The sequence below is a fragment of the Ranitomeya variabilis genome, chromosome 5 (genome assembly GCF_051348905.1).
Source record: "Ranitomeya variabilis isolate aRanVar5 chromosome 5, aRanVar5.hap1, whole genome shotgun sequence".
NCBI classification, from domain to species: Eukaryota; Metazoa; Chordata; class Amphibia; order Anura; family Dendrobatidae; genus Ranitomeya; species Ranitomeya variabilis.
In genome coordinates, this window is record NC_135236.1 from 243,229,726 (window position 1) to 243,257,662 (window position 27,937).

At 42.6% G+C, this 27,937-nt stretch overlaps 1 protein-coding gene across 2 annotated transcripts in view; it reads right to left on the reverse strand.

The window, feature by feature from the left end:
* The window catches only part of SORD (sorbitol dehydrogenase), an 80,127-nt gene extending 52,545 nt beyond the window's left edge, over positions 1-27,582 (reverse strand). Inside the window, exons 1-3 of one of the 2 annotated variants that reach the window (XM_077263946.1) lie at positions 27,467-27,582; positions 10,654-10,863; positions 4,478-4,511 (exon numbers count right to left, since the gene is read on the reverse strand). In XM_077263946.1, coding sequence (XP_077120061.1) covers positions 4,478-4,511; positions 10,654-10,728 — 109 coding nt within the window. In that variant the 5' untranslated portion in view covers positions 10,729-10,863; positions 27,467-27,582. Of the gene's footprint in view, positions 1-4,477; positions 4,512-10,653; positions 10,864-20,221; positions 20,243-27,466 lie in introns of those variants that run through there. The other variant, XM_077263947.1, reaches the window with a different exon arrangement.
* Between the last annotated feature and the right edge of the window lie 355 nt (positions 27,583-27,937).

Here is a 27,937-nt window from a genome sequence, read left to right on the forward strand (position 1 = left end):
CAAAGTTGAGAAGTGGGGAATGAACTGGCGATAGTAATTAATGAACCCCATAAAGCGCTGCACCACTTTAAAAGAATAGGGTTCCTGCCAGTCCATCACAGCCTGTAGCTTGACAGGATCCATAGCCAATCCCTGGGCAGAGATGATATAGCCAAGGAAAGGCAAGGACTCCTGCTCAAACACACCCTTCTCCAACTTGGCATAGAGGGAGTTAGCCCGTAGGAGGTCGAAGACCTTGCAAACATCTCTCCGGTGGGAGTCTATATCTGGAGAGTAGATGAGAATATCATCCAGATAACCTACGTCCGAGGTGGAAAGCATATCCCGGAAGATGTCATTTGCAAAGTCTTGGAAAACAGCTGGGGCATTACAGAGCCCGAAGGGCATCACCAGATATTCATAGTGCCCATCCCTGGTGTTAAAAGCAGTCTTACATTCGTCCCCCTCACGGATGCGAATCAGGTTGTAAGCACCCCGCAGATCTAATTTAGTAAATACCCTTGCTCCCCGTAGCTTATCAAAAAGCTCAGATATCAGGGGTAGTGGGTACTTATTTTTAACGGTGATGGCGTTAAGACCTCTGTAGTCTATGCATGGACGCAGTTCTCCACTCTTCTTCTGTACAAAGAAGAACCCAGCCCCTGCAGGTGACACTGACTTCCTAATGAATCCTCTTGCCAGATTCTCTCAGATATACTGTGACATTGCCTCCGTCTCTGGGAGAGACAAAGGATAGACTCGACCCCGGGGAGGCTCAGCACCAGGCAAGAGGTCAATAGGACAGTCATAGGGGCGGTGAGGCAGAAGGGTCTCCGCAGCCCTTTTGGAGAACACGTCCGCATAAGACCAATATTGCTTGGGAAGAGAGGATAAATCTGCGGGTACCTCAGTAGTAGCAACCTGAACGCTCTCCCTCTGACATCTACCTCCACAAGATTCACCCCATCCTAAAATTCTGCCTGTGGACCACTCAATATGAGGAGAGTGATACCGTAGCCAAGGCATCCCTAACAGGATCTCATCAGTTCCCTCAGGAATGACGAGCAGAGATATAATCTCCTGATGAGATGGCGACAAGGACAGAGTGAAAGGGATGGTCTGGTGTGTTATCTGTGAGGGCAGTGTTGACCCATTCACCACTCGTACAGTTACTGGTTGAGCTAGCATTACCAGGGGTATTGCGTGACATTGGGCAAAGGCAGAAGACATAAAATTGCCCTCCGCCCCAGAATCCATGCAGAGCTCTACCAAGTGAGTGAATGAGCCTATTGTAATTGTCCCCTTAAAGGACAATTTGGAGGTAAACATCGCCGTGTCTAGTGTACCTCCACCTACTACCACTAGACGCTGATGTTTCCTCGACCTCTGGGGACATCTGGTGGCAAGATGTCCTGACTGCTGGCAAACATGACAAACCTGGAGTGCACGAGCGGACTGGGACTTAAATCCCGCTCGTGATACTTCCATGGCCTCATGTGACTCAGGAGCCTGGACTGGAGATTCCAAAGGTTTGGCAAAGGTGGGAGCCAGCCGAAACCTCTGCCTACACTGGGCTCGCTCTAACCTCCGCTCGTGAAAACGGAGGTCAATACGAGTGGACACTGCTATTACCTCCTCCAGTGTGGCGGGAATCTCCCTAGTGGCCAGGGCGTCCTTCACGTGGTCAGCCAGCCCCCTCCAAAATATCGGAATAAGTGCTTTATCCGACCACTCCAGCTCAGATGCTAGGGTGCAGAAGTGGACGGCAAAATGGCTGACCAAGGACGAGCCCTGAGTCAATGCCAACAGTTGGAGCGCCGTATCATGGGTGACACGAGGTCCTAAAAAGACCTGTTTCAGAGTGCTCAGGAACAACGATGCACTCTGCACCACATGATCGCCATGCTCCCACAGCGGCGTAGCCCACTCCAACGCCCTGTCCGACAGGAGAGACACAATAAACCCCACCTTTGCCCGCTCTGTAGGGAAACGAGAGGCCAGAAGCTCGAGATGTATAGAGCACTGACTCACGAAACCCCTACAAGACTTACTATCACCAGAAAATTTTTCTGGTAGCGGGAGGCGAGATAAAGTCGGTACAGGGGTGGCAGTGGACAAGGTGGCTGCAGCCACGCTAGCAGCCTGAACAGCAACTGCGGTTACATCCACAGCTGAGGTTGTGCGCTCGAGAGCTGCCAACCTACCCTCCAGCTGCTGGATGTACCGCAAGGATTGCTGTTTGTCCATCATTACTAGCCAGACCCTGGCACTAGTGTAATGTTAGGGCAAGCGGAACACACCAAATAATAAGAAAGATAGAGTAAGGTGCGTTCGCAGCCCGGGGTCCACCGTGCAGAGATGGAACCTGCTGCCAAGTAATGACAGACTATATGGCGGTACAATGTGGATACACACACACGGGTTAATTTCACCCTGTGTGAAGGAAGCGAACCCTGTTGTGTCACAGGGCCACGGTACCGCACCAAGAGCGCAAGCAAGGAGTCTCAGAACTCAATCCCAAGACATAGGATTTGAGTTCACATAGACCTCTTGCGCTCGACACCGCAACCGGGGTGTCAGAGTGAAAGAAATAATAATAAAGATGCACGAGAGTGTGTGCGGTGCCGCACTGGCGGACGCCACTAACCACCCAGGCTTGGGTCAGGAAAGCGCTGTGAAAGCGCACGGCGCTGCACTGGCGGTCACAGCAATTAGACGCTGTTTTGTGTGTTACGTGCTGATGGCTAAGTTGGGCGCTAGATAGCAATCATCCACCTTACGTGAGCAGTCATACACAAGGGAGGGGATAATTAATGAACGACTTTCACACATCAACACACACACATTTACAAGTTTACACTAGCGCATGGCCATGCGGTCATGCGAACATTTTATAGCTGCAGCATGTACAGGACCTTCCCATAAGGACCAATGGGAGGCTGCCACAGAAGTTGAGTACCTTCAGGACCTTCATGGAGGACCAATGGGATCTGCTGCAGTATCTGAGCATGTGACCCTCGATCTCCAATGGGAGATCTTGCCCTGGGCATGCTCAGAAGGGGAAAAGCAGAACTTAGTCCCAAAAGCGTCTGCTCGCCGCTGCCCAGCACTGGCTTCAATGGCAGAAGCTGGAAAAGCAGCAGTAACCCTATGCACAGAGTGAGACTGAGCAAGACACTGGGACCGAGGTCTCCGCTGAGCAGACTCCACTGCGGCTGGAGAAGAATGGGAGACCGCAGCAGACATGGTTCGAGATTCCCCCTGTGCAGCGGCGGGAACTCGACTCCGAACATATGGGGCTCCTGATTCAATATGGATATTCAAAAACACTTAACCTACTCATGTCTCAATTAATTTTACTTTTATTGGTATCTATTTTTACTTTTGACATTTACCGGTAGCTGCTTCATTTCACACCCTAGGCTTATACTCGAGTCATTAAGTTTTCTCAGTTTTTTGTGGTAAAATTAGGGGGGTCGGCTTATACTCGGGTCGGCTTATACTCGGGTCGGCTTATACTCGGGTATATACGATACCAAAGAATTCACCCATAACAAATAATTTCACAGCTCCCCTGCTTCCTCATCCATCACAATAATCTTTGCACACACTCATTAGATGCCTCTACATAAAATATAGAGTCTATTTCTTATAGTGTAAATGTGCAAATTGCTTTATGGGAAAAATATTGCCAAATATTTAAGAAAAATACATTTAACACAAAAAACTTATTTAAACAATAGATCATTTTCTGATATCACTTTCTTTCTTTTCAGTAGGGACAGTGGATTAAGCTGCTGGCAGAAACCTCTGACAGCAACTTATTTTCTGAGGAGACAAAAGGATTAGGCATAATAATTTGATATGCCTGGTTCTTCTACTGGTGGCAATTTAACCCAATTCCCCCTATATTCCTGATTGAAATCTCTTGGGAAAGACATCAGCTGATAAAGGAAATGTCTATCAGAAGTGGAGAAAGAGGGGTGGCCACTGACAAATGAATGCATGCAAATCTTAACAGGGTTTGGCTACCTTCTTTTTTTTACTTTAATTTCTGGGAAAAAAAGTATTTTTGACCTTTTTTCAATTTACTCATATGAAAAGTAATGGATGGTAAGATCAGGAACGTCTTTAATGAATATTCCTCCTAAAACCCCCGGCAAATTCGACACCAGGCTGCTTCTCCAGATACTGCCGGCCCACATTTTTTTTTATATTTCTACTCTGGAATTAAAATGGGCCACCATCTAGGTCTGGTCTTTGTACCTGGATCAAGGATATTTGGGCTATGAAATATGATCTAGTTCTAATCCACAGTGCTAAGGAGAACTTTCAGGACAAAGTTTCTCAAAAAAGCAGCCATGTTTTTCTGATCTTGGACAACCCCTTCAATGGAACATCAATCACCCTGTTATTATGTTGTGTGAGCATCAATTATACAGCCATCGTAAGAATTATCTACCACCATACTATTAAGTTCATAGGATTAGACACTCACCATTTGGGCCTGGTTCAGGAACTGGACGATTTTCCTAGTATCCAAAAGTTATTAAAAGAAAGAAAATCAAATTTAGATGTTACAATGGTGACTTTATATAATCTTATTGTTACAGGCAGCTTTGAATTGATAATCTGCAATTTTTGAAAATTGACCAGAAAGTTGGAAACGTGTGAATGTAACAAAGTAATTTACACTCACCTGCTGAATCATCAGCTGCTCCTTCCCTAGCCAGAATTGGTGGCCCTGCTAGTCTTTGTTGGCTGCCCTACAGTGATTATATACCAACTACCCTCAGATGGTCACTACAGCCGATCACTGGCCTCAGCAGTCACATGCTGATTGTTCCACCATAGCAAATCACAGCAATCATCATGGAATAGGAGGACAGGTACTAAAGAGTGGGAAGACCACCAGAAGCTCTGGAGCGATGGTGGATGCGAGGATAAATATTTTGTTAATTTATTGTATCCTCTTCACTATACTGTGAGCGCTCTGTAATAACTCTTCTGCATTTTATATTGTCAGCCTGCTCTGCAGCATGCGTGCAGAGTGTGTGCCAAGCAGGCTGTCAATCAATCAATGTACCAAGGAGGAATTCAGCGCGCTTAGTGTGTAAAGAGTGGTGACTATAACAGCTCCCTGAACCACCCTGATGGCTGGAAGCCAGCGGCTGCAGGGAGAACATATCTTCATTTTCTCCCTATAGCCGTTCTTCTAGTAAGCAGCTACACAGGATTTAAATGCTATTCATCTGCAGATCACCTCTATGTCTGCAGGTAATCTGCGCTTCTGGAGATGACAAGTTCCCTTGAAACTACAAAGTCCATCTGTTCTCACCCGGCGTAACTTGCCTGACAGGTTTTTATCTGAGAAACAATGGCTCTTTCAATATACAGTATGTTCCACCGGGGTTTTTAAAAAAATCAAAACATTTCCACAAACTAGACAGAAACTAAAAATGACAACCAAACATATACATATGCCATAAGTGCTCCTGCCATATTTTACTCAAAAAATAAGCTGAAAACTGATCTGAATTTTAGACTCTTACCTAGGAGGAAATACTTGACTCAAAATGCACATATTTCTGACACCAGAAATTCTACAGAAATCATTAAAGTACCCAAAATATAGTGACTAAAATTCTCTTGAATTTATTTACTATCGTAGTTAACATTTGACCAAAGTCAATTATTACAAAGAAATGTCAATAATCAGTGACTAACTACTAATATATAACCTATAGGGAGAGAGGGCTGAGAAAAGATGAAAACTGTGTCCCAGACATCCTCTTTCATGTGTAAATGCTTTAGACAATATCTCAGCATCGGAGCTATAATTTTTTGATTAAAAGGAGTTAAAAAAAATTATTCCCTTTTCTAAAACCAACGACTGCTATAAACTGATACAACACATTTTTCTACTTTTGGGTCCTATGAATTAGTAAGGCTGGGTTCACATTACGTTTTAAAAGTTTTCACCAATGTCCAAACCATATAGCTGGCACTTTATAATACATTGTTACCATATTCGGTCTTACCCTTAAGGACAACAGAAACAAAGAGATCCAGAAAGAAGTAAAATCAACAAAACTTTATTAAGAAGTAATTAAAATGACAAATAGTGCAATATAGTGCACAGGCGCCCTAACAAAGGATGGGAAGCTGAATAGTATTATGTAATATACAAGTGTCTATCAACAGTAAGATATGCTGCAAGTGGTAACCATTCTTATAACACTGTCTGGTACAGCACAAGCTACCTCAGCATGCATAAGATATACCAAATAAATATATATATATATATATATATATATATATATATATATATATATATATATATATATATATATATATACGACCAAAAAAATGATAATAGCTACCTTCCAGCAGACACAGCTTCCCACCTCACCCCAACGCACGTTTCGCAGCCAGCTTCTTCCGGGGGCGCCAGCAATGCGCTAGCATTGTGCCGTCATTAAGTGACAGACCCTGGGATGCGAGTCCATCACCGCTAGCGCAGATAGAGCATCTGCTAGCTTTATCTGCGCTAGCGATATGACATGTCGGCATTGCGTTAACGCAGCCCGTTTAACGCATGTGTTGAATGGGCTGCTTTAACGCAATGTGAACCTGGCCTAATAGAAATACACCCAAAAACCAAAAACAACAAGGATCCCTAAAATATAACTTTTAATAATTATCAAAGCTAAAACAGTTTGCTCCAGTATAAGAGACAATGATATTAAGAAAAATACAAACAGCTCAAAGATCAAAATATAAACTAGTTTACGCTGTCAGGTGTCCTATTACTGGTCCCTACCTGACAGCGGAGGTTGACACCCTAAGTTTCTGTGGTAGGTGCCCCCGCTCCTCAACGACTGGCCCTAATAGCCCTAAATACACCCTATATTCCCTAAAGGAGACCTACTAATTACCAATACCCAGGAAAAAATGAAACAAATATAAAAAAATCAAAAAAATGCAAAAATTAGAATAGAAAAAAGCAAAAAAATGAACTCAGCAGAAAAAACTAAATTGTTATTTAGTACCAGACAAAAAGGTCCCTAATAGGGAGTAATAGAAAAATCACAACTATTGGGTGAAAATATCAGTGTCTCGTTTATCAAAAAAATATATCAGCGGGCCACTCCATCCCACATTCCTATTTAAGTAAACGTATAGTCATGTGTATCCAAAATTTTCAAGTGGTCAGATGACTCCCAGATATACAGTGTCCTCAATAGGACTGCGGCCCAAATAAACACAGAGACATCCCCACAACAAACAGGGGACCACCAGAGCAGGTTAAACAACCAAACAGACAACACCCCATAGTTCAATACTATAGTACACGCTTCTACTCATCTGCATCCCAGAGGCGTTGTGGGTGGTCATACAATCATACAGCTCCGCTGGTCTCCTGCCGGGATATCTTCCCTATACTGCCCGACGCGTTTCCCCCCCCCCCCCCCCCGTTGGAATCCTGGGGGTTCATCAGGGGACATGGAGCATAATAGAAATACACTAAAGCAGCAAATCAGCAGTCACTCCCTGCCCTATTTTCTGCTGCCATGATCAACATTGGGAAAGTCCATAAGGCAGAAGCATTGATATAAGCAATCGGGTGGGTGACTAAGGAGCCATTACTTCCCAAAACTCAGCTTTGGTGCAAATCTCCATGTAGTTAATATATTCTATTTATTTCCTGTTGCTCATAAAGCAGCGTCATATTCCATTTCCGTTATGTGCAAAGTGTTTACCTTCAGAAAACATGAGTATCAGAATGTAACGTGATTCATTTTATCTTATTGCTCAGGATTGACTTGTGAATGTTAAAAGTTGGAAAATTGCCCTGCAACTAGTGATGAGCGAGTACTCGTTGCTCAGGTTTTCCAGTGCACGCTCGGGTGACCTCCAAGTATTTATGACTGCTCAGAGATTTCGTTTTCATCACCTCAGCAGCATGATTTACAGCTATTAGCCAGCTTGATTACATGTGGGGATTCCCTAGCAACCAGGCAACCCCCATATGTACTCAGCCTGGCTAATAGCTGTAAATCATTCAGCTGCCATGTCGAAAACTAAATGCCAAGAGTGTGCAAAGCAGTCATCAAAGCAAAAGGTGGCTACTTTGAAGAACCTAGAATATAAGACATAATTTCAGTTGTTTCTCACGTTTTTGTTAAGTATATAATTCCACATGTGTTAATTCATAGTTTTGATGCTTTCAGTGTGAATGTGCAATTTTCATAGTCATGAAAATGAAGAAAAATATTTAAATGAGAAGGTGTGTCCAAACTTTTGGTCTGTACTGTAGGCAGAAAATACATTTGTGGGATCAAATAACTAAAACTTGGCATGTGCATATGTATTCACATCTTTTGCTATGAAGTGCCTACAAATGTCTGGTGCAATCAATTACCTTCATAAGTCACATGCTTAGTGAAAGAAAGTCCACATGGTCTGTTAGTATGTGCACACATTTTCTAAAAGGCAACAGAAGCTGCAACACCATTAAGCAAGAGGCACCAATAACTAAACAACACCATGAAGACCAAGGAGATCTCCAAACAAGTCAGGGACAGAGATGTTGAGAAGTACAAGTCAGGGTCGGGTTAAAAAAAAAATCTCAATCTTTGATGATCGCCGGGAGCACCATCAAATTCATTATCTTCAAATGGAAAAAAACATGGTACCACAACAAACCTGCCAAGAGAGGGCCGCCCACCAAAATTCTCAGCCCAGACAAAGAGGGCTTTAAGCAGAGGGGCAGCACAGAGACAAAAGGTAACACTGAAGGAGCTGCAGAGTTCCCAAGCAGAGATTAGAGTATCTGTCCATACAATCACAATAAGCCGTACAATCCATAGAGGTGGCATTTATAAAAAAGTGAGAAGAAAAAAAGACTTTATATACACACAAAAATTGTAAGGCTCATTTTGAGTTTGCCAAAAGACATGTGGGAGAATAAAAAAAATGTATGGAGGAAGGTGCTGTGGTCAGATAAGACCAAAATTGAACTTTTCGGCCACCAAGGTAAACGCACATCTGGCGCAAAACCAACACAACGTATCACCCCAAGAACACCATCCCCACAGTGAAACATGGTGGTGGCAGCATAATGCTGTGGGGATGCTTTTTGGTAGCCAGGACAGGGAGAATGGACCAATTTGAGGGGAAGATGGATGGTGCGAAATACAGGGATATTCTTGAGCATAACCTGTTTCAATCTATCAGTGCTTTGAGACTAGGATGGAGGTTCACCTTCCAACAAGACAATGACCCACAGCAAACATGGGAGAGATCCGTCAGATCTAACCTGCAGAAGACCGACTGGAGCAGTGGTGATAATGGATAAAGAAGCGGCTGGTAAATAGAATACTAGGGGCAGGGAATATAGATTAGTGACTCCACTCCAGTGTTAAAAGAAAAAAAAATACTGGAGTAATGCTTTAAAAGAAGAATTAGGTGTTAATGAAAGACAGGTGAAAATAAATAAAAGGTGCAAAATCTTACAATGAGTCGGGCCAAATACATTGTCCAGAAATAGATGCAGTCTTGCCCTGTTTCTGGAGACCTTCATACATGTTAAATGCAGGCAATTACGGAGCTCAGCAGCTTTGCCTGTGTGGATTGCATGAACTGCTGAGCTCACTATTGATGACATCAGGGCAGACAAACAACAAAGACCAGGGTAGTGGAGGAGAGGTGGTGCTGGATCCCACAAGGGTCAATAAAACTAAATTTGTTTTATCACTTTCATAGTCTATAGTTTTCCAAAAGGGGAAATCCCTTTAAATCAGCTGGGCTGCAATAACAGACAGCGTGACTGCAAAAGGTGACACTCGATGCCCAATCTTGGGTGTCATTCTTTTTAAATGAGCGGTGTCAAACATTTTATGCTGCAGATTTTCTCTACAGCTAGTGATCCGGACTATGTAACACACATACAGCCACAATACTGCTTTTGTAATACACAACAGATTTTTTTTATTTGGGAAAATGTTATGCATATACACGCATTTAAATTGCCAACTACTTTTATATTGAAGATCTATCCTCTGATGTTGATCAATATAAGATTGTGGGGGGTCTAACAGATCTCAGCCCCATCAATCATCTGTTACCAGCTCTGGTGGTGGCAGATGAGAGTAGTGCATAGAACAGAACAGCAGCACTCTGCACACTGTGTGGTGGCTGCTGCAGATCAGCTCTTATTCTCATCTATAGAAGCTGATCCACAGCTCCAAGCATTGGCTACCACAGTGTGCAGATCTGTGCTGCTTCACTCCATACACTGTTTACATCCGGTTGCCAACGGAAATGATGACAGCTGATTAGTGGGAAGGCCGTGGGTCAGACCCCCATCTATTTTGAGAATAGCTCATCAATAATAGTGGACAATCCTCCTTGGTGAGACTTGGGTGTCTTGTTCCAGCCATGTCTTGGTTACGATCTTTTTGCAGATGCTACTCCAGAGTTGAGTCATCATCTGCTTTGGTCTCCCTGCAGCTCACAGTCTCTTATCACCGAAAAGTGACAAAAATACAACAACATATTCCTTATACCATAGTAGCAGTGCATGCAAATACTGAAGATGGAACATATTTAAATATCATAAATACAACTATAAATCTTACTGACTTCTTATGGAGGCAACTAACACCTTACCAGCCGTAGATCTCCAACTCCATGGACCACGACAGACAGGTTCTCTACAGCTTGGCCCCGCTTTGCTGCAGCCATAGTCCTCTCCTGATGGTCTCCCAGACAATGTGTCCTTGCTTTATCAGCAGCGCCTGTTTCAGCTCAACATCAAAGAGTCGGTTAAAGTTTGATCTGAGCCTCCTGTTTGTCAGATTTTAGCTTTTGACCCTGGTGCTAAAAGAGAGGAATGTAAGTTTCTGCTTAGTAGGAGAAAATTATCACCTATAAAACCTTTGTATTAATATTTATAGAGAAATTGCTCTCTCTGCCAGAACGCTGGTGAACATTTAAAGTAAAATGACTGCAACACCCCCAGTAAGGAGTCCACATTAGATAAAATGCCTTTCAATAACCGCCAACATTCAGCTGTAATATTTTAGGTGGTTTGCTCTGATGCTATCAGTTTATGTCCGATACTGTAACAACTAGTGCAATATAGTTTATTAGTGTAGTTATTAGTGTGATGCGATAAATTTTACTTAGACTTAGAAGAACAAAGCCAGCCTTGTAAGGAAGTTTTATGACCCGAAGCCTAAGGCCGGGGGTCACGCCGGGGGTCACACTTGCGAGTGCAATGCGAGAAACTCACAGGAATCTCCTGCATCAATACCCAGCACTGTGGCCGGTGGTTCGGACCGGAGCGTTCAGCTGCATAGAAATACATGCAGCCGCATACTCCGGTCCCGAGTGCCGGAAATTGATGAACGAGTTTCTCGCATAACAATCGCAAGTGTGACACCGGCCTAAAGTGGATCCATGAGAATACTAAAGAATAAGAAGAGATCTGCAACAGAAATGCCCCATGGTAACATACCCATAGGACTCGCTCACACAAGGGTATATATCTAGTGCTATGTGATGTTTTATCGGAACCAATGTTATTCTATGGGGCAGTGCTGATCAGAATTTTGTTATAATGCCGATGAGGCATGAGAAAAAAAACAAATCGCACCACACTTCGCAAATCAGATCGCACTCTCTCGTTCGAGTCTATAGTTGCATGGAAATCAAAAGACTGCACCCAGATGACATCCGAGTGCAGTCTGATTTCTGCAGACTCGAATAATGGAAAAATGGAGAAATACTAAGTACATAATTGGAATTGCCGCATCTGGAACAACATGATCTATAAAACTGGCAAGTTATTTACTTAGCACGGCAAATGCCTAAAAATTAATAAATAAAAATCAAAATAAAAATGTCCCTTTTTCATCATATTGACACACCAAAAATTGAATAAAAAGCGATCATTGTCATATTGAAAAAAAAAATGGTATAAATATAAATGCAAAATCGTCCCACAACAAACAAGCCCTAATTCATTTTTGTAAAATATTGTTTTTAATCTGTGAAAGCAGCAAAGTTTTAAAAGAACTATGTAACTCTGGTATCACTGTAATCACACTGATACAACAAACAAATCAGTCTTATCACTTTTACTACACAGTGCACAGTGCATAAAAAAGTAGATAAAAACAATTACTGAATTGCTGTTTTTTGTTCATTCTGTGTCTGAAAAATCTGAATTATAAAATAGCATTTTTTCTCTGTGATGGTAGCAAAACAAAAAGAAAAAACAATATCTGTCTGATATCCCTGTAGTTGCACCGACACCAAGAATAAAGTAACTAATCTAATATATAAAGCTGAATGTGTGTATGTATGTGTGTATGTATGTCCGGGATTGGCATCTGAACCGTCCCAGCTACAGCCACAAAATTTTGCACAGTCACACGTCTGGACCCCGAGAGCGTCATAGGCTACGTTGTGAGGTGAAATTTTAACCCCGCGCTTTCCAATTCACCAAACAATTTTGCCCCTATCTACATAATGGGGAAAAAATGAAAGGAAAAGTGTTGGAGGCAAATTAACAGCTGCCAGATGTGAACAAAAGGGAATTAAAGAATGAGAGCGATGGCGCCAAAGAGTATATACTGTACAGTTGCTAAGGTGGGGCCCCGACATGGGATAATCACCACACCACCACGGGGATATGAACACACACACAAAATGCGCCACACACTACCACGTGCTCGAACACATATACCACCCTCAGCGCACATTTCACCACACATACACCAACCTTGCCACATAAAAGTTGAAACACAAAAGTCACCGCTCAAAACTCGCCACGCGCAAAACTCTCCACATGCAAAACTCGCCACACGTGCAAAACTCACCTCATGGAAAACTCGCCACACGCAAAACTTGCACACGCGGAAAAATTGCCACATGCACAAAAGTTGCAACACATGCAAAAGTTGCCTCACACAAAACTTGCACATACTCAAAAGGCACCACACATAAAACTCGCCACGCGCAAAACTCGCCATGCGCAAAACTTGCTGCACACAACTTGCTACACTAACCTGTCACATGCAACTCGACACACAAAAAGTTGCTACACGCATGTCGCCACACAAAACTCAACACACACAACTTGACACACGAAACTCGCCCTAAAACAAACACAAGTCTGGTGTTATCCTTCAAAAATAAAAATCTGATTAATAAGCTGACAAACTACAAGAGCAACAAATGTACCATATAGGAATCCGGCAGCTGTCAGTCACATGACCAGTCTATTATGTGTATGTGTGAGCTAATATATACTGCCAGGGGGTGGGCTTACTGTTGGCTGGGGATTTATCAGGCTGCCAATTTAGCTTACAAATACTGAGGTAAAAATACTGACCAAATTACGTGTGAACGAGGTCTAATACAGGAGGAGATGACATACAGATATATACTATATACAGGAGGAGATGACACAGGTATATACTATTTACAGGGGAGATGACACACAGGTATATACTATATGCAGGAGGAGATGACACACAGATATATACTATATACAGGAGAGATGACACACAGGTATATACTATATAGAGGAGGAGATGACATACAGGTACATACTACATACAGCAGGAGATGGCATACAGGTATATACTATATACAGAAGGAGATGACACACAGGTATATACTATATACAGGAGCAGATTACCTACAGGTATATAGTATATACAGGAGGAGATGACATACAGGTATATGCTATGTATAGGAGGAGATGACATACAGGTATATACTATATACAGGAGGAGATAACACACAGATATATACTATATATAGGTGAGATGACACACAGGTATATACTATATACAGGAGGAGATTACATACAGGTATATACTATATATAGGAGGAGATGACATACAGGTATATACTCTATACAGGGGAGATGACACACAGCAGGTATATACTATATACAGGGGAGATGACATACAGGTATATACTATATACAGGAGATGACATACAGGTGTATACTATATATAAGGGAGATGACAAACATGTATATACTAAGGTGAAAATGAGAGGTGTGAGGTGAAAATGAAAAGGTGTGAGTGCAAAATGAGAGGAGTGAGGGAAAATAGTGGAGTGATCGGAAAATGACAGATGTGAGGTCGAAATGACAAGTGTTAGGTGGGAATGAGAAGAGTGAGGGGGAAAATAAGAGGAGTGAGGGGGAAAATGAGAGGTGTGAGGGAGAAAATGAGAGATGTGAGGGGGAAAATGAAAGATGTGATGGGGAAAATGAGAGGCGTGATGGGAAAATAAGAGAAGTGAGGTGCTATAACTAACCACAGATATTTACTATGCCGAGGCAACGCCGGGCTCTTCAGCTAGCTTAGATTTACAATCTCCATGCTTTTCTCATGGTCAACTTTATGTGGCCTGTTCAAGAGTTGGAACAGCCAAAAATCTGTTTGTACCTGAAGGAAAAACTAAGAATGTCATTTATCAAAAGGCTCTCGAATAAGTAGTAGAAGATTACTTCACATTACTTGGCCAATTTAGTTAAATCTGTGTGGAATATCTCTGGTGTTGAAATATATGTTGTAAAATGCTTCTATTAGCTTAGTTTTTGCCTTTTAATAATTACATTTCTATCTATTTGTTTTGTGGGTTTTTTTGTGCAGAATAAATTTTTGTTAACACATTCTATTTTGCTAGCAGCAGTTATTACCCCGGGCGAAGCCGGGTAGTACAGCTAGTCACTTATATGTGTGGTAAGTACAAAGGACTGGCACATGACTTACTCCTTCCAAAGACAATACTTAGGACAAGGGGGGCACTCATTGTGGGTGGATGATAGGCGATCCAGGCAGCTAAATAGGAAAGGGTTCTTTCCAGTTAGAGCAGTCAGAATGTGGAATGCCCTATAGCAAGAAATGGTAATGGCAGACACTATAACAGTTTTTAATAATGGCTGGATGATTTCCTCAATACACAACATTAGGGGTTATAGTTAATTCAGTGAAATAATGCATAATGGTGGAGAAAAGTTGAACTTGATGGACCTATCTATTTTATCAACCTATGTAAATATGTAACAACAGTGCAAAAAATGAGTATTCGACACACTGCCGATTTTGCATGTTTTCCAACCTACAAACAATGGAGTGGTCTGTAATTGTTATCATAGGTGCACTTCAACTGTTAAAGACAAAATCTAAAAAATAAAAAGCAGAACATCACATTGTATGATTTTTACATAATTAAACTATTACATTTTATTGCATGAAATAAGTATTTGATTACCTACCAACCAGGATGAATTCTGTAAGTTGTTAGTTTTTCTTTAACCCCTTAATCCCATATGACGTACTATCCCGTCGAGGTGGGGTGGGCCTTAATTCCCAATGACGGGATAGTACGTCATAGTGATCAGCCTCGCTTACGGGGGGAGCGCGGCCGATCGCGTCCGGGTGTCAGCTGACTATCGCAGCTGACATCCGCCACTATGTCCCAGGAGCGGACACGGACCGCCCACGGCACATTAACCCCCGGCACACTGCGATCAAACATGATCGCAGCGTTCCGGCGGTATAGGGAAGCATAGCGCAGGGAGGGGGCTCCCTGCGGGCTTCCCTGAGACCCCCGGAGCAACGCGATGTAATCGTGTTGCTCTGAGGGTCTCTTACCTCCTCCTTCCTGCAGCAGGCCTGGATCCAAGATGGCCGCGGCATCCGGGTCCTGCAGGGAGGTGGCTTCACTGCGCCTGCTCAGAGCAGGCGCCGGGAAGCCTCCAGGAGCAGTGCACGTCAGATCGCCGATCTGACACAGTGCACAGCAAAGTGTCAGATTGGCGATCTTACACTATAACATCATGTTATAACATTGGGGCAATGTTATAGTGTAAAAAAAAAATTTTCACATGTGTAAAAAAAAAAAAAAAAAAAAAAAATTCCCAAAAAAATGCAAAAAAAAAATATTGTTCCTATAAATACATTTCTTTATCTAAATAAAAAAAAGACAATAAAAGTACACATATTTAGTATCACCGTGTCCGTAGCCACCCGACCTATAAAACTGTCCCACTAGTTAACCCCTTCAGTGAACACCGTAAAAAAAAAAAAAGAGGCAAAAAACAACGCTTTATTATCATACCGCCAAATAAAAAGTGGAATAGCACACAATCAAAAAGACAGATATAAATATCCATCGTACCACTGAAAACGTCATCTTGTCCCGCAAAAAATGAGCTGCCATACAGCATCATCAAAGAAAAAATAAAAAAGTTATAATCCTCAGAATAAAGCGATGCAAAAATAATTATTTTTTCTATAAAATAGTTTTTATCGTATAAAAGCACCAAAACATAAAAAAATTATATAAATGAGGTATCACTGTAATCGTAATGACCCGAAGAATAAAATTGCTTTATCCATTTTACCAAACGCGGAACGGTATAAATGCCTCCCCTAAAAGAAATTAATGAATAGCTGGTTTTTGGTCATTCTGCCTCACAAAAATCGGAATAAAAAGCGATCAAAAAATGTCACGTGCCTGAAAATGTTACAAATAAAAACGTCAACTCGTCCCGCAAAAAACAAGACCTCACATGACTCTGTGGATCAAAATATGGAAAAATTATAGCTCTCAAAATGTGGTAACACAAAAAATATTTTTTGCAATAAAAAGCGTCTTTCAGTGTGTGACGGCTGCCAATCAAAAATCCGCTAAAAAACCCGCTATAAAAGTAAATCCAACCCCCCCTTCATCAACCCCTTAGTTAGCGAAAAATTAAAAAAATGTATTTATTTCCATTTTCCCATTAGGGCTAGGGTTAGGGCTAGGTTTAGGGCTAGGGTTAGGGTTGGGGCTAGGGTTGGAGCTAAAGTTAGGGTTAGGGTTGGGGCTAAAGTTAGGGTTTGGATTACATTTATGGTTGGGATTAGGGTTTGGATTAAAGGGGTGTGTCAGGGTTAGGGGTGTGGTTAGAGTTACCGTTGGGATTATGGTTAGGGGTGTGTTTGGATTAGGGTTTCAGGTAGAATTGGGGAGTTTCCACTGCTGCAGGCACATCAGGGGCTCTCCAAACGCGACATGGCATCCGATCAAAATGCTTCCCTTCTGAGCTCTCCCGTGCACCCAAACAGGGGTTTACCCCAGCATATGGGGTATCAGCATACTCGGGACAAATTGGACAACAACTTTTGGGTTCCAAGTTCTCTTGTTATCCTTGGGAAAATAAAAATTTGGGGGGCTAAAAATCATTTTTGTGGGAAAAAAAAGATTTTTTATTTTCACGGCTCTGCATTGTAAACTGTAGTGAAACACTTGGGGGTTCAAAGCTCTCACAACACATCTAGATAAGTTCCTTGGGAGGTCTAGTTTCCAACATGGGGTCACTTGTTGGGGGTTTCTACTGTTTGGGTACATCAGGGGCTCTGCAAATGCAACGTGACGCCTGCAGGCCAATCCATCTAAGTCTGCATTCCAAATGGCACTCCTTCCCTTCCGAGCTCTGCCACGCGCCCAAACAGTGGTTCCCCCCACATATGGGGTATCAGCATACTCGGGACAAATTGGACAACAACTTATGGGTTCCAAATTATCCTGTTATCCTTGTAAAAATACAAAACTGGGGGCTAAAAAATCATTTTTGTGAAAAAAAAATATATATATTTTCACGGCTCTGCGTTATAAACTGTAGTGAAACACTTGGGGGTTAGAAGCTCTCAAAACACATCTAGATAAGTTCCTTAGGGGGTCTACTTTCCAAAATGGTGTCACTTGTGGGGGGTTTTAATGTTTAGGCACATCGGGGCTCTCCAAACGCGACATGGTGTCCCATCTCAATTCCAGTCAATTTTACTGTACATTGAAAAGTCAATCGGCGCTCCTTCCCTTCCGAGCTTTGCCATGCACCCAGTCGTTTACCCCCACATATGGGGTATCAGCGTACTCAGGATAAATTGCTCAACAACTTTTAGGGTCCAGTTTCTTCTCTTACCCTTGGGAAATAAAAAATTGGGGGCGAAAAGATCATTTTTGTGAAAAAATATGATTTTTTATTTTTACGGCTCTGCATTATAAACTTCTGTGAATCACTTAATGGGTCAAAGTGCTAACCACACATCTAGATAAGTTCCTTAGGGGGTCTACTTTCCAAAATGGTGTCACTTGTGGGGGGTTTCAATGTTTACGCACATCAGGGGCTCTCCAAACGCAACATGGCGTCCCATCTCAATTCCAGTCAATTTTGCATTGAAAAGTAAAATGGCGCTCCTTTCCTTCCGAGCTCTGCCATGCGCCCAAACAGTGGTTTACCCCCACATATGGTGTATCAGGGTACTCAGGACAAATTGTACAACAACTTTTGTGGTCCATTTACTCCTGTTACCCTTGGTAAAATAAAACAAATTGGAGCTGAAATAAATTTTGTGTGAAAAAAAGTTAAATGTTCATTTTTATTTAAACATTCCAAAAATTCCTGTGAAACACCTGAAGGGTTAATAAACTTCTTGAACGTGGTTTTGAGCACCTTGAGGGGTGCAGTTTTTAGAATGGTGTCACACTTGGGTATTTTCTATCATATAGACCCCTCAAAATGACTTCAAATGAGATGTGGTCCCTAAAAAAAAAATGGTGTTGTAAAAATGAGAAATTTCTGGTCAAATTCTAACCCTTATAACTCCCTAACAAAAAAAAAATTTGGTTCCAAAATTGTGCTGATGTAAAGTAGACATGTGGGAAATGTTACTTATTAAGTATTTTGCGTGACATATCTCTGTGATTTAAGGGCATAAAAATTCAAAGTTGGAAAATTGCGAAATTTTCAAAATTTTTGCCAAATTTCCATTTTTTTCACAAATAAACGCAAGTTATATTGAAGAAATTTTATGACTATCATGAAGTACAATATGTCACAAGAAAAAAATGTCAGAATCGCTAAGATCTATTGAAGCGTTCCAGAGTTATAACCTCATAAAGGGACAGTGGTCAGAATTGTAAAAATTGGCCCGGTCATTAACGTGCAAACCACCCTCGGGGCTTAAGAATCCCTCCTACTCTTCTCTCATTACCTGTAGTAAATGCACCTGTTTGAACTCGTTACCTGCATAAAAGACACCTGTCCACACACTCAATCAATCATACAAAATTGTAGACCTGCATAAACTGGGATGGGCTACAGAAAAATAGGCAAGCACCTTGGTGAGAAGGCAACAACTGTTGGCACAATTATTAGAAAATGGAAGAAACACAAGCTGACTGTCAGCCTTCCTTGGTATGGGGCTCCATGCAAGATCTCGCCTCGTGGGTAAGGTTGATTCTGAGAAAGGTCAGGAATCAGCCAAGAACTACACAGGATGACCTGGTCAATGACCTGAAGCAAGCTGGGAGCACAGTCTAAAAACATTACCATTAGTAACACACCTCCATGGATTAAAATCCTGCAGGGAACACAAAGTCCCCCTGCTCATGCCAGCATATGTCCAGACCCATTTGAAGTTCACCAATGACCATCTGGATGATCCTGAGGAGGCATGGGAGAAAGTCATGAGATGAGAAGAGACCAAAACTGAACTTTTTGGTATCAACTACACTCGCCATGTCTGGAGGAGGAAGAAGAAGAATGAGTACAACCCCAAGAACACTGCTCCACACAAGCATGGTGGGGAAACATCATACTTAGGGGGTGCTTTTCTGCAATGGGGCAGGATGACTGCAACATATTGAAAGGAGGATGGATGGGGTCATGTATCGTGAAATTTTAGCCTACAACCTCCTTCCCTCAGTAAGAGCATTGTAGATGAGTCATGGCTGGAGCTTCCAGCATGACAATGACCCGAAACACACAGCCAGGGCTCCTAAGGAGTGACTGTGTAAGAAGCAGTTCAAAATGCTGGAGTGGCCTAGCCAGTCTCCAGACCTGAACACAATAGAAAATCATTGGAGGGAGCTAAAACTCAATGTTGCCCAGCCCCAAACCTGAAATCTGGAGAAGATTGGTTTGGAGTAGTGGACCAAAATCCCTGCTGCAGTGTGTGCACACTTGGACAAGAACTACAGGAAAGGTCTGACCCCTGTAATTGCAAACAAAGGTTTTGGTACCAAATATTAAAGGGAACCTGTCACCCCGTTTTTTCGGTATGAGATAAAAATACTGTTAAATAGGGCCTGAGCTGTGCATTACAATAGTGTATTTTGTGGACCCCGATTCCCCACCTATGCTGCCGAAATACGTTACCAAAGTAGTCGTTTTCGCCTGTCAATCAGGCTGGTCTGGTCAAAAGGGCGTGGTGTCTTCCCCCAGATTTTGCGTAGTTTTCCGTTGGTGGTGTAGTGGTGTGCGCATGCCCAAGGTCCAGAATCCTCTGCCAGGGGATTGAAAAGAGCGCGCTGTTCGTTATTTCATTGGTGATCGGTGGGCGCGGCCATCTTCCTTTGGCCGCGCGTGCGCAGAAGCGGCGCTCTGCTGGCCGCGGCTTCAGGAAAATGGCCGCGGGATGCCGCGCGTGCGCAGATGGATATCGCGGCGGCCATTTTCCTGAAGCCGCGGCCACCAGAGCGCTGCTTCTGTGCACGCACGGCCAAAGGAAGATGGCCGCGCCCACCGATCACCAATGAAATAACGAACAGCGCGCTCTTTTCAATCCCCTGGCAGAGGATTCTGGACCTTGGGCATGCGCACACCACTACACCACCAACGGAAAACTACGCAAAATCTGGGGGAAGACACCACGCCCTTTTGACCAGACCAGCCTGATTGACAGGCGAAAACGACTACTTTGGTAACGTATTTCGGCAGCATAGGTGGGGAATTGGGGTCCACAAACTACACTATTGCAATGCACAGCTCAGGCCCTATTTAACAGTATTTTTATCTCATACCGAAAAAACGGGGTGACAGGTGCCCTTTAAGTTCCTTTTTTTTCAGTCTTTTTTCCTATTCAATCTCTCTCAGTTGAAGTGTATATACGATAAAAATTATAGACCTCTCCATTCCTTGTAAATGGGAAAACTTGAAAAAAACAGTAAGTATTTTCTCCACTGTTTATCGCACAGTGAACCGTGCAAAAATAAAAAAGAACTATTCTTGTACTGCTGGCTATACAGTGATTCCATCCCCCCAAAAAAATCAGAACAAGGCTTGGCTCACATTTATGCTGCACTCTCCGCTGATCCCTTACTTTAGGATTTCTGTATAAAGAACCAAAACCACGATGCAGACTAAAACCCTGATGTAACCACTCATTTATGAGGCATATGGAGTCACTTTGGACTCGGTCTAGTCTCTGTCCCGACAGTGTTCCATCAATGTTGGCAACATTTTAGCTCACAAGTGTGGACAACCACAGATCTGTGGACAACCACAGATCTGTGGACAACCACAGATCTGTGGACAACCACAGATCTGTGGACAACCACAGATCTGTGGACAACCACAGATCTGTGAACGCCTAAAAAGACAGAGACCACTGCAGCTGACACCAAATGGGATCCAAAGTTTTTCCATCTGCATCATTATAGTGGGTAGTTTTATTGGGGGTTTCGGTCGAATCGCATTTTGTTCTCCAAAATGTTACCAATAAAACCCCTAATTTATCCTGCACGAATATAGCCCCCATTCAGCTCTGCCATCTGTCTCTAGTAATATAAAGGTTCCCACTTTACTGGTCGAAAAGACACTGGAAAAATGACAACTTTGCAACATACCCTCAAAAAACATATCAGTGAAATGTGCGCTCCCAAATCTAAATGCCCCTCTCTTTCTGACACCTGCTCTGCCTAAATCGCAGTAAGTGGACACATGTTTGGCTTACTGTAGTATGGGGACACTGCAATATATAGGGGCACAATGTTTGGGCACTAAACTGGTATATTTGCAATTCTCCATAATAAAGCACAAAATGGATGTCACAAAATAGTTGCTACAGCCGTAGATGAATCAATTGAAAGGTGCTATTTCTACAATGGGGCCAATTTTGGTGTTTTTCTGCTATTCTGGCACCTTGTGGACTTCGAAAATGTTGCCCGCAAACTATTCTAGCAAAATATGTGCTCCAAAAGCCAAATAGCGCTCCTTCTGCCTCAGCCATGATGTGTGGCCACACAGTCATTTCTGACCACTTATGGGTTGAACTAGATGGACTTAAAGTCTTCCTTCGACCCTAATAACTATGTAACTATGTAACCATGTTTGGGAGAAATTGCACAATAAATTGTGGGGACCAGCTTCACCTATTAACCCTTGTTTAACTGACAAATTTGCAGCAAATACAAACATTTCATTTTTCCCACTAAAATATTATACAAGTGTTCTCACTAAATTAGAATATCACCAAAAAGTTAATTTATTTCACTTCTATGATAATTATGGGGTATTGTCACGAGGAAGATGAGAGACACCAAACCCAACAATGCAGACGAGCTGGAGGCTGCTATCAAAGCAACCTGGGCTTCCATAACACCTCAGCAATGCCACAGCCTGATCGCCTCCATGCCACGTCGCACTGATGCAGTAATTGATGCAAAAGGAGCCCCGACCAAGTATTGAGTGCATTTACTGAACATACATTTCAGTAGGCCAACATTTCGGATTTTAAAATCATTTTTCAAGCTGGTTCTATAAAGTATAATAATTTACTGAGATAATGACTTTTGGGTTTTCATTGGCTGGAAGCCATAATCATCAATATTAACAGAAATAAGCACTTGAAATGGATCACTCTGTTTGTAATGACTCTATATAATCTATAAGTTTCACTTTTTGTACTGAAGAACCAAAATAAATTAACTTTTTTATGATATTCTAATTTAGTGAGAAGCACTTGTATTTGCACGTACTATGTTATAAAATTATGTGAGGCACCAATGCATTCAAAATACTCACTACACCCCAAGATGAAATTGTTAAGCAGTGAAGTTTCCAATATGGGATCACCTTGGGGGTTTCTGCTGATCTGGTACTTCAGTGACTCAGCTAATTGAGCCTTCAATTTAATCAAACAGAATCTGCGTTCCAAAAGCCAAATAGCGCTCCTTCCCATTCGATCCCTGCCGTGTGCTCAAACAGTACAGTGCAACCACATGTGGGGAACTTCCATATTTGGTAAAAATTGCATAACAAATTATTAAGTCCATTTTCTCCTATTACCCCTTGTGAACATTTAAAATTTGTTGCTAAAACAGTATTTTAGTGGAAAAAAATTATTTTTTTGTTTTCACATCTAAAATGTTATAAGGTTTCATAAATCACTTGTGAATTGCTTGAGGGGTCTAGTTTTCAAATGGGGTCACTTGTGGGGGGATTCTGCTGTTTTGGCATGTCAGGGTCTCTGCAAATGTAACAGGGCATTCAATCTACCGTATTCCAAAAATCAAATAGCTCTCTTTCCTTTCCAAGTCCTGCGATGTGCCTAAACAGCTGTTTTCAACCACATATGGGGTATCATCATGTTCAGGAGAAATTGCATAATAAACTATGGGGTCTGTTTCTTCCTATTATCCATTGTGAAAATTACAAATTTTGGGCTTAACAACAATTTAGAAAAAAAAAATTAATTTTCATATCCACATTTTAAAAAGTTCTGTGATGCCCTAATGGGTTCAACAAGCTCAACACCCGCCCTGGATAAATTCCTTGATGGGTCTAACTACCAAAATGGGGACAGTTGTGGGGAGTTTCTGCTGTTCAGGTACCATAGAGGCCCTGCAGATGCGACAAGGTGCCTGCAATCTCTTTTAGCAAATTTGTGTTCCAAAATTCAAATATTGCTTCTTCCGCTCCGAGCTCTGTCGTTTATCTAAACAGACCTTTTTGACTACATGTGGGCTATCACCGTGCTCGAAAGCAATTGGGCAACAAACTGTGGGGTCCAGATTTTCGTGTTACCTCTTGCAAAAGTGAGAATTTGGGGCTAAAACAACATTTCTGTGAAAAAATTAACATTTCAAATATGACTACCTAATGTTATCAAATTCTGCTCTAATCCTCATTATACCCAACAATAAAATCATTGAGGGGTGTCGTTTCCAAAATGGAGTCACTTTTGGGGAGTTTCTGCTGTTTAGGCACAATAGGGGTCCTGCAATTGCGACATGGTGCCCACAATCTCTTTTGGCCAAATTTGTGTTCCAAAATTCAAATATTGCTCATTCCATTCTGAGCCCTGCCAAAAACAGAACTTTTTGACTAAATGTGGAACATCGCTGGTCTCAAAAGAAAGTGAGTAACAAATTATTAGGTTCACTTTTTGGTGCTACCTCTTGCAATAGTGAGAAAATTGGGGCTAAAGCAATTCCACTTTGTATTTTGATATTTTTTTGAATTATAAGATGAACTTTTTTCCCCAAAATTTTGGGGGAAAATGGGGTGTGTCTTATAATGTGGCTATACCTTACCGGCCGCAGGCTGGGATAAGGGGGTGTTCGGATGTGCGGTGCGGCTTGCTGCTGCAGGTGTACGGTGCTACGGTAGCTCTGCCGACATCTTGTGAAAGCCCAGAGCCCCCGCAGTGACATGGTTTCCTATGCGGTAGAATGGACTCCGGGAAAATGGCTGCCAGCCGGGGGTGGCACATGCACAGATGGAGATCTCGGCACCAAGATCTCAGGAGATGAGATTTCAGCGCTGAGATCTCATTTCCTGAGATCTTGCTGTCACCCGCAGCACCGAACACCCGCAGCGGTGCGCCGCACCGCACCGCACATCCGAACATCCCCTCATCCCTGCCTGTGGCCTGCAGCAACACTTCACTCCTGCCTCCTCCAGCTGTGACCCTGGGACCCTGCTCCACTGCAGCCACCACCCCCGGTAAGCAATAAGACGCATGGAATATAAGAAGCACCACCATTTTATTAAAAAAAGTTTTTTTTTTTCCTATTTTTCTCCTCAAAATTGCAGATCTTATAATCCGATGCATTTTATAATCCACAAAATATGGTAATTCCTTTGAAGCACTTGAAGACTTAAAAAATAATTCCTGGCAACAGTTTGGAAGTACCATATTTAAGGGGTGAAGTTTTTAAAATGCTATCACTTTTGGGGAGTTTCCAACATGTAGACCTCTCAAAGTCCATTTAAATCTGAGTAGGACCCTAAAGAAACAGGTTTTGTAAATTGTTTGAAAAAAGAAGAAATTGCTGCTAAACTTTTAACCCCTTTAACATCTGAACAAAATAAACTGATGTTTGAAAAATGATGCAGATGTAAAGTAGACATATGGGAAATGTTATTTATTAATTATTATTAAGGCCCCGTCTCACATAGCGATTTACCAACGATCACGACCAGCGATACGACCTGGCCGTGATCGTTGGTAAGTCGCTGTGTGGTCGCTGGGGAGCTGTCACACAGACAGCTCTCTCCAGCGACCAACGATCAGGGGAACGACTTCGGCATCGTTGAAACTGTCTTCAACGATGCCGAAGTCCCAATGCAGCACCCGGGTAACCAGGGTAAACATCGGGTTACTAAGCGCAGGGCCGCGCTTAGTAACCCGATGTTTACCCTGGTTACCAAAAAAAACAAACAGTACATACTCGCCTTTCGGTGTCCGTCAGGTCCCTTGCCATCTACTTCCTGCTCTGACTGAGTGCCGCCGTACAGTGAGAGCAGAGCGCAGCGGTGACGTCACTGCTGTGCTGTGCTCTCACTGTACGGCGGCAGTCAGTCAGAGCAGGAAGCAGACGGCAAGGGACCTGACGGACATCAGATGGTGAGTATGTACTGTTTGTTTTTTTTTACATTTACGCTGGTAACCAGTGTAAACATCGGGTTACTAAGCGCGGCCCTGCGCTTAGTAACCCGATGTTTACACGGGTTACCAGTGAAGACATCGCTGGATCGGTGTCACACACACCGATTCAGCGATGTCAGCGGGACCTCAACGACCAAAAAACGGTCCAGGCCATTCCGACACGACCAGAGATCTCGCAGCAGGGGCCTGATCGCTGGTACGTGTCACACATAGCGAGATCGCTACTGAGGTCGCTGTTGCGTCACAAAACTTGTGACTCAGCAGCGATCTCGCTAGCGATCTCGCTATGTGAGACGGGGCCTTAAGTGTCACTCCAATGTTTGTTTGTTTTTTTATCCATTTAGGGCTCATGTATGTGAATGTAATGCATGGAGTAACATACATTGGTAGTCATTTTCAGCCCTACTCCAGCACCATGTGACTACAGTAGGGACCTGCGAAATCACACAATGGTGACTGTATGAAGCAGAGGTCATGTTATAATGTCTTCTCAATACAAGTCTATGGGAATTGAATACGAGATTCTGTAGCCTTGATCTGAGTCTCATAGATTTCTATTCAGAAAAGTGACTTCGACTGTGATTTGGTCGGCTTGCAAAAAAACGTTATTTGGGCCAGAGCTGAAAATGGATGAAGAAGCCGACCAGTGAGTGTGTGACTACACGCATTACACTCTCATACATAATCCCTAACAAATCATCAGAAAAAAAACCTGAATTGAAGCTCTAACCTAATACTAAAGTAAAATAAAGAGACGTGAAAGTCACCCGATCAGTGGACTTTATAACTGTCCCTAGAACAGTTTTCAGGCACAAATTCTGGTGCATGTGATATTTATACCACAATTTGCATTTTATTTCCTTTTAGATGACACTCACGGCACTCTTCTGAAACACTGCAGAGAGCTTAGTCGAACAGGCGAGTCCACATACTAAATTTGTTACGCTCTATCAGTTATGCCAGGAATTGACAGAACTATCCTCTTCCCTTGAAGATACCAACCAATGCCTGTGCCTGGCATAGAGTGGATTTTCTGGTGCATGTGAACATGCTCTAAAGCCATGGTTATATTTCTGCGCCTCTCCTGCCTTTGCAAAACTACAGCTTGCAGTCTGTGACTGTCAGGGCATGCTGGGAGTTGTAGCTCTGCAACAACTGGTGACTTACAGATTAGAGACCCCCTACTCTTAGGGTATGTTCCCACGGTCAGTAAATGCTGAGCATTGGACACAGTGTACATAAACAGCGTCCAACACACAGTGGCGAGATATTACAGGATAGTGGATGGGATTTCAAGAACTCCCATGCCCACTATGCGTGCACCGATGCCCGCGGCTTACCTGTGGAGACGGACATGCGGCGCGTCTTTTTAGACCGCAGCATATCTATTTATCTTGTGGAGACACTCAGTCTCTGCAAGATAAATATCACCAGTCCAATGTATAGGATGCGGTGATTATGCATGATTCAATTAACACATGTGGAATCACCTGAGTTCAAAAGCCGGCAGCGCTTTGTATGCAGCAGACAGTAACCTAAATAGTAGAGCTACATTTTACTGATCAGCCTCATAGAAGATGTTTGCCATTCTATGAATACATTTTAGGTGTAAGTTGGGCAGAGCCCTCAGGATTATAGTGCAGCCGCCCCATACATAGAAGCATATTTCTATCGCCCACATAAGGGAGAGCAGCTGCAGTCCCAGCACAGCAACAACCCACGTTACACACCTCATGTGTCAGCCAGCAGCTCACTCACTTCCTTCTACCATGGTCTGCTTTCTCCCACAGCCTTTTTTTTTCAATGAACTTTACTCAGCAGCTTTGTCACTGCAGTTACATCACCATTGTCTGCACATAACTACAAGTCAGACATCAGACATGAGGAAATAAGGCTGTAATGTCCGACACTGGAAGATGTCACATTTGATATGCAAATATCTTCCAACATTTATGACTACATAGCGAGAATCTGTACTTACAGTGCAACTTCGCACATACTTCAATAATCCCTTCACACTCAGGAGATTTTTTGTTTGTTTGTTTGTTTCTCCCCTTTATCAAGAGCCATAACTTTTTTATGTTTCTGTCCACATAACCATATGAGGGCTTGTTTTTTGTGTGACAAATTGAATGATATCATTTATTTTATCATGTAATGCACTGAAAAGTGGGAAAAATATTCCAAGTGCATTGAAATTG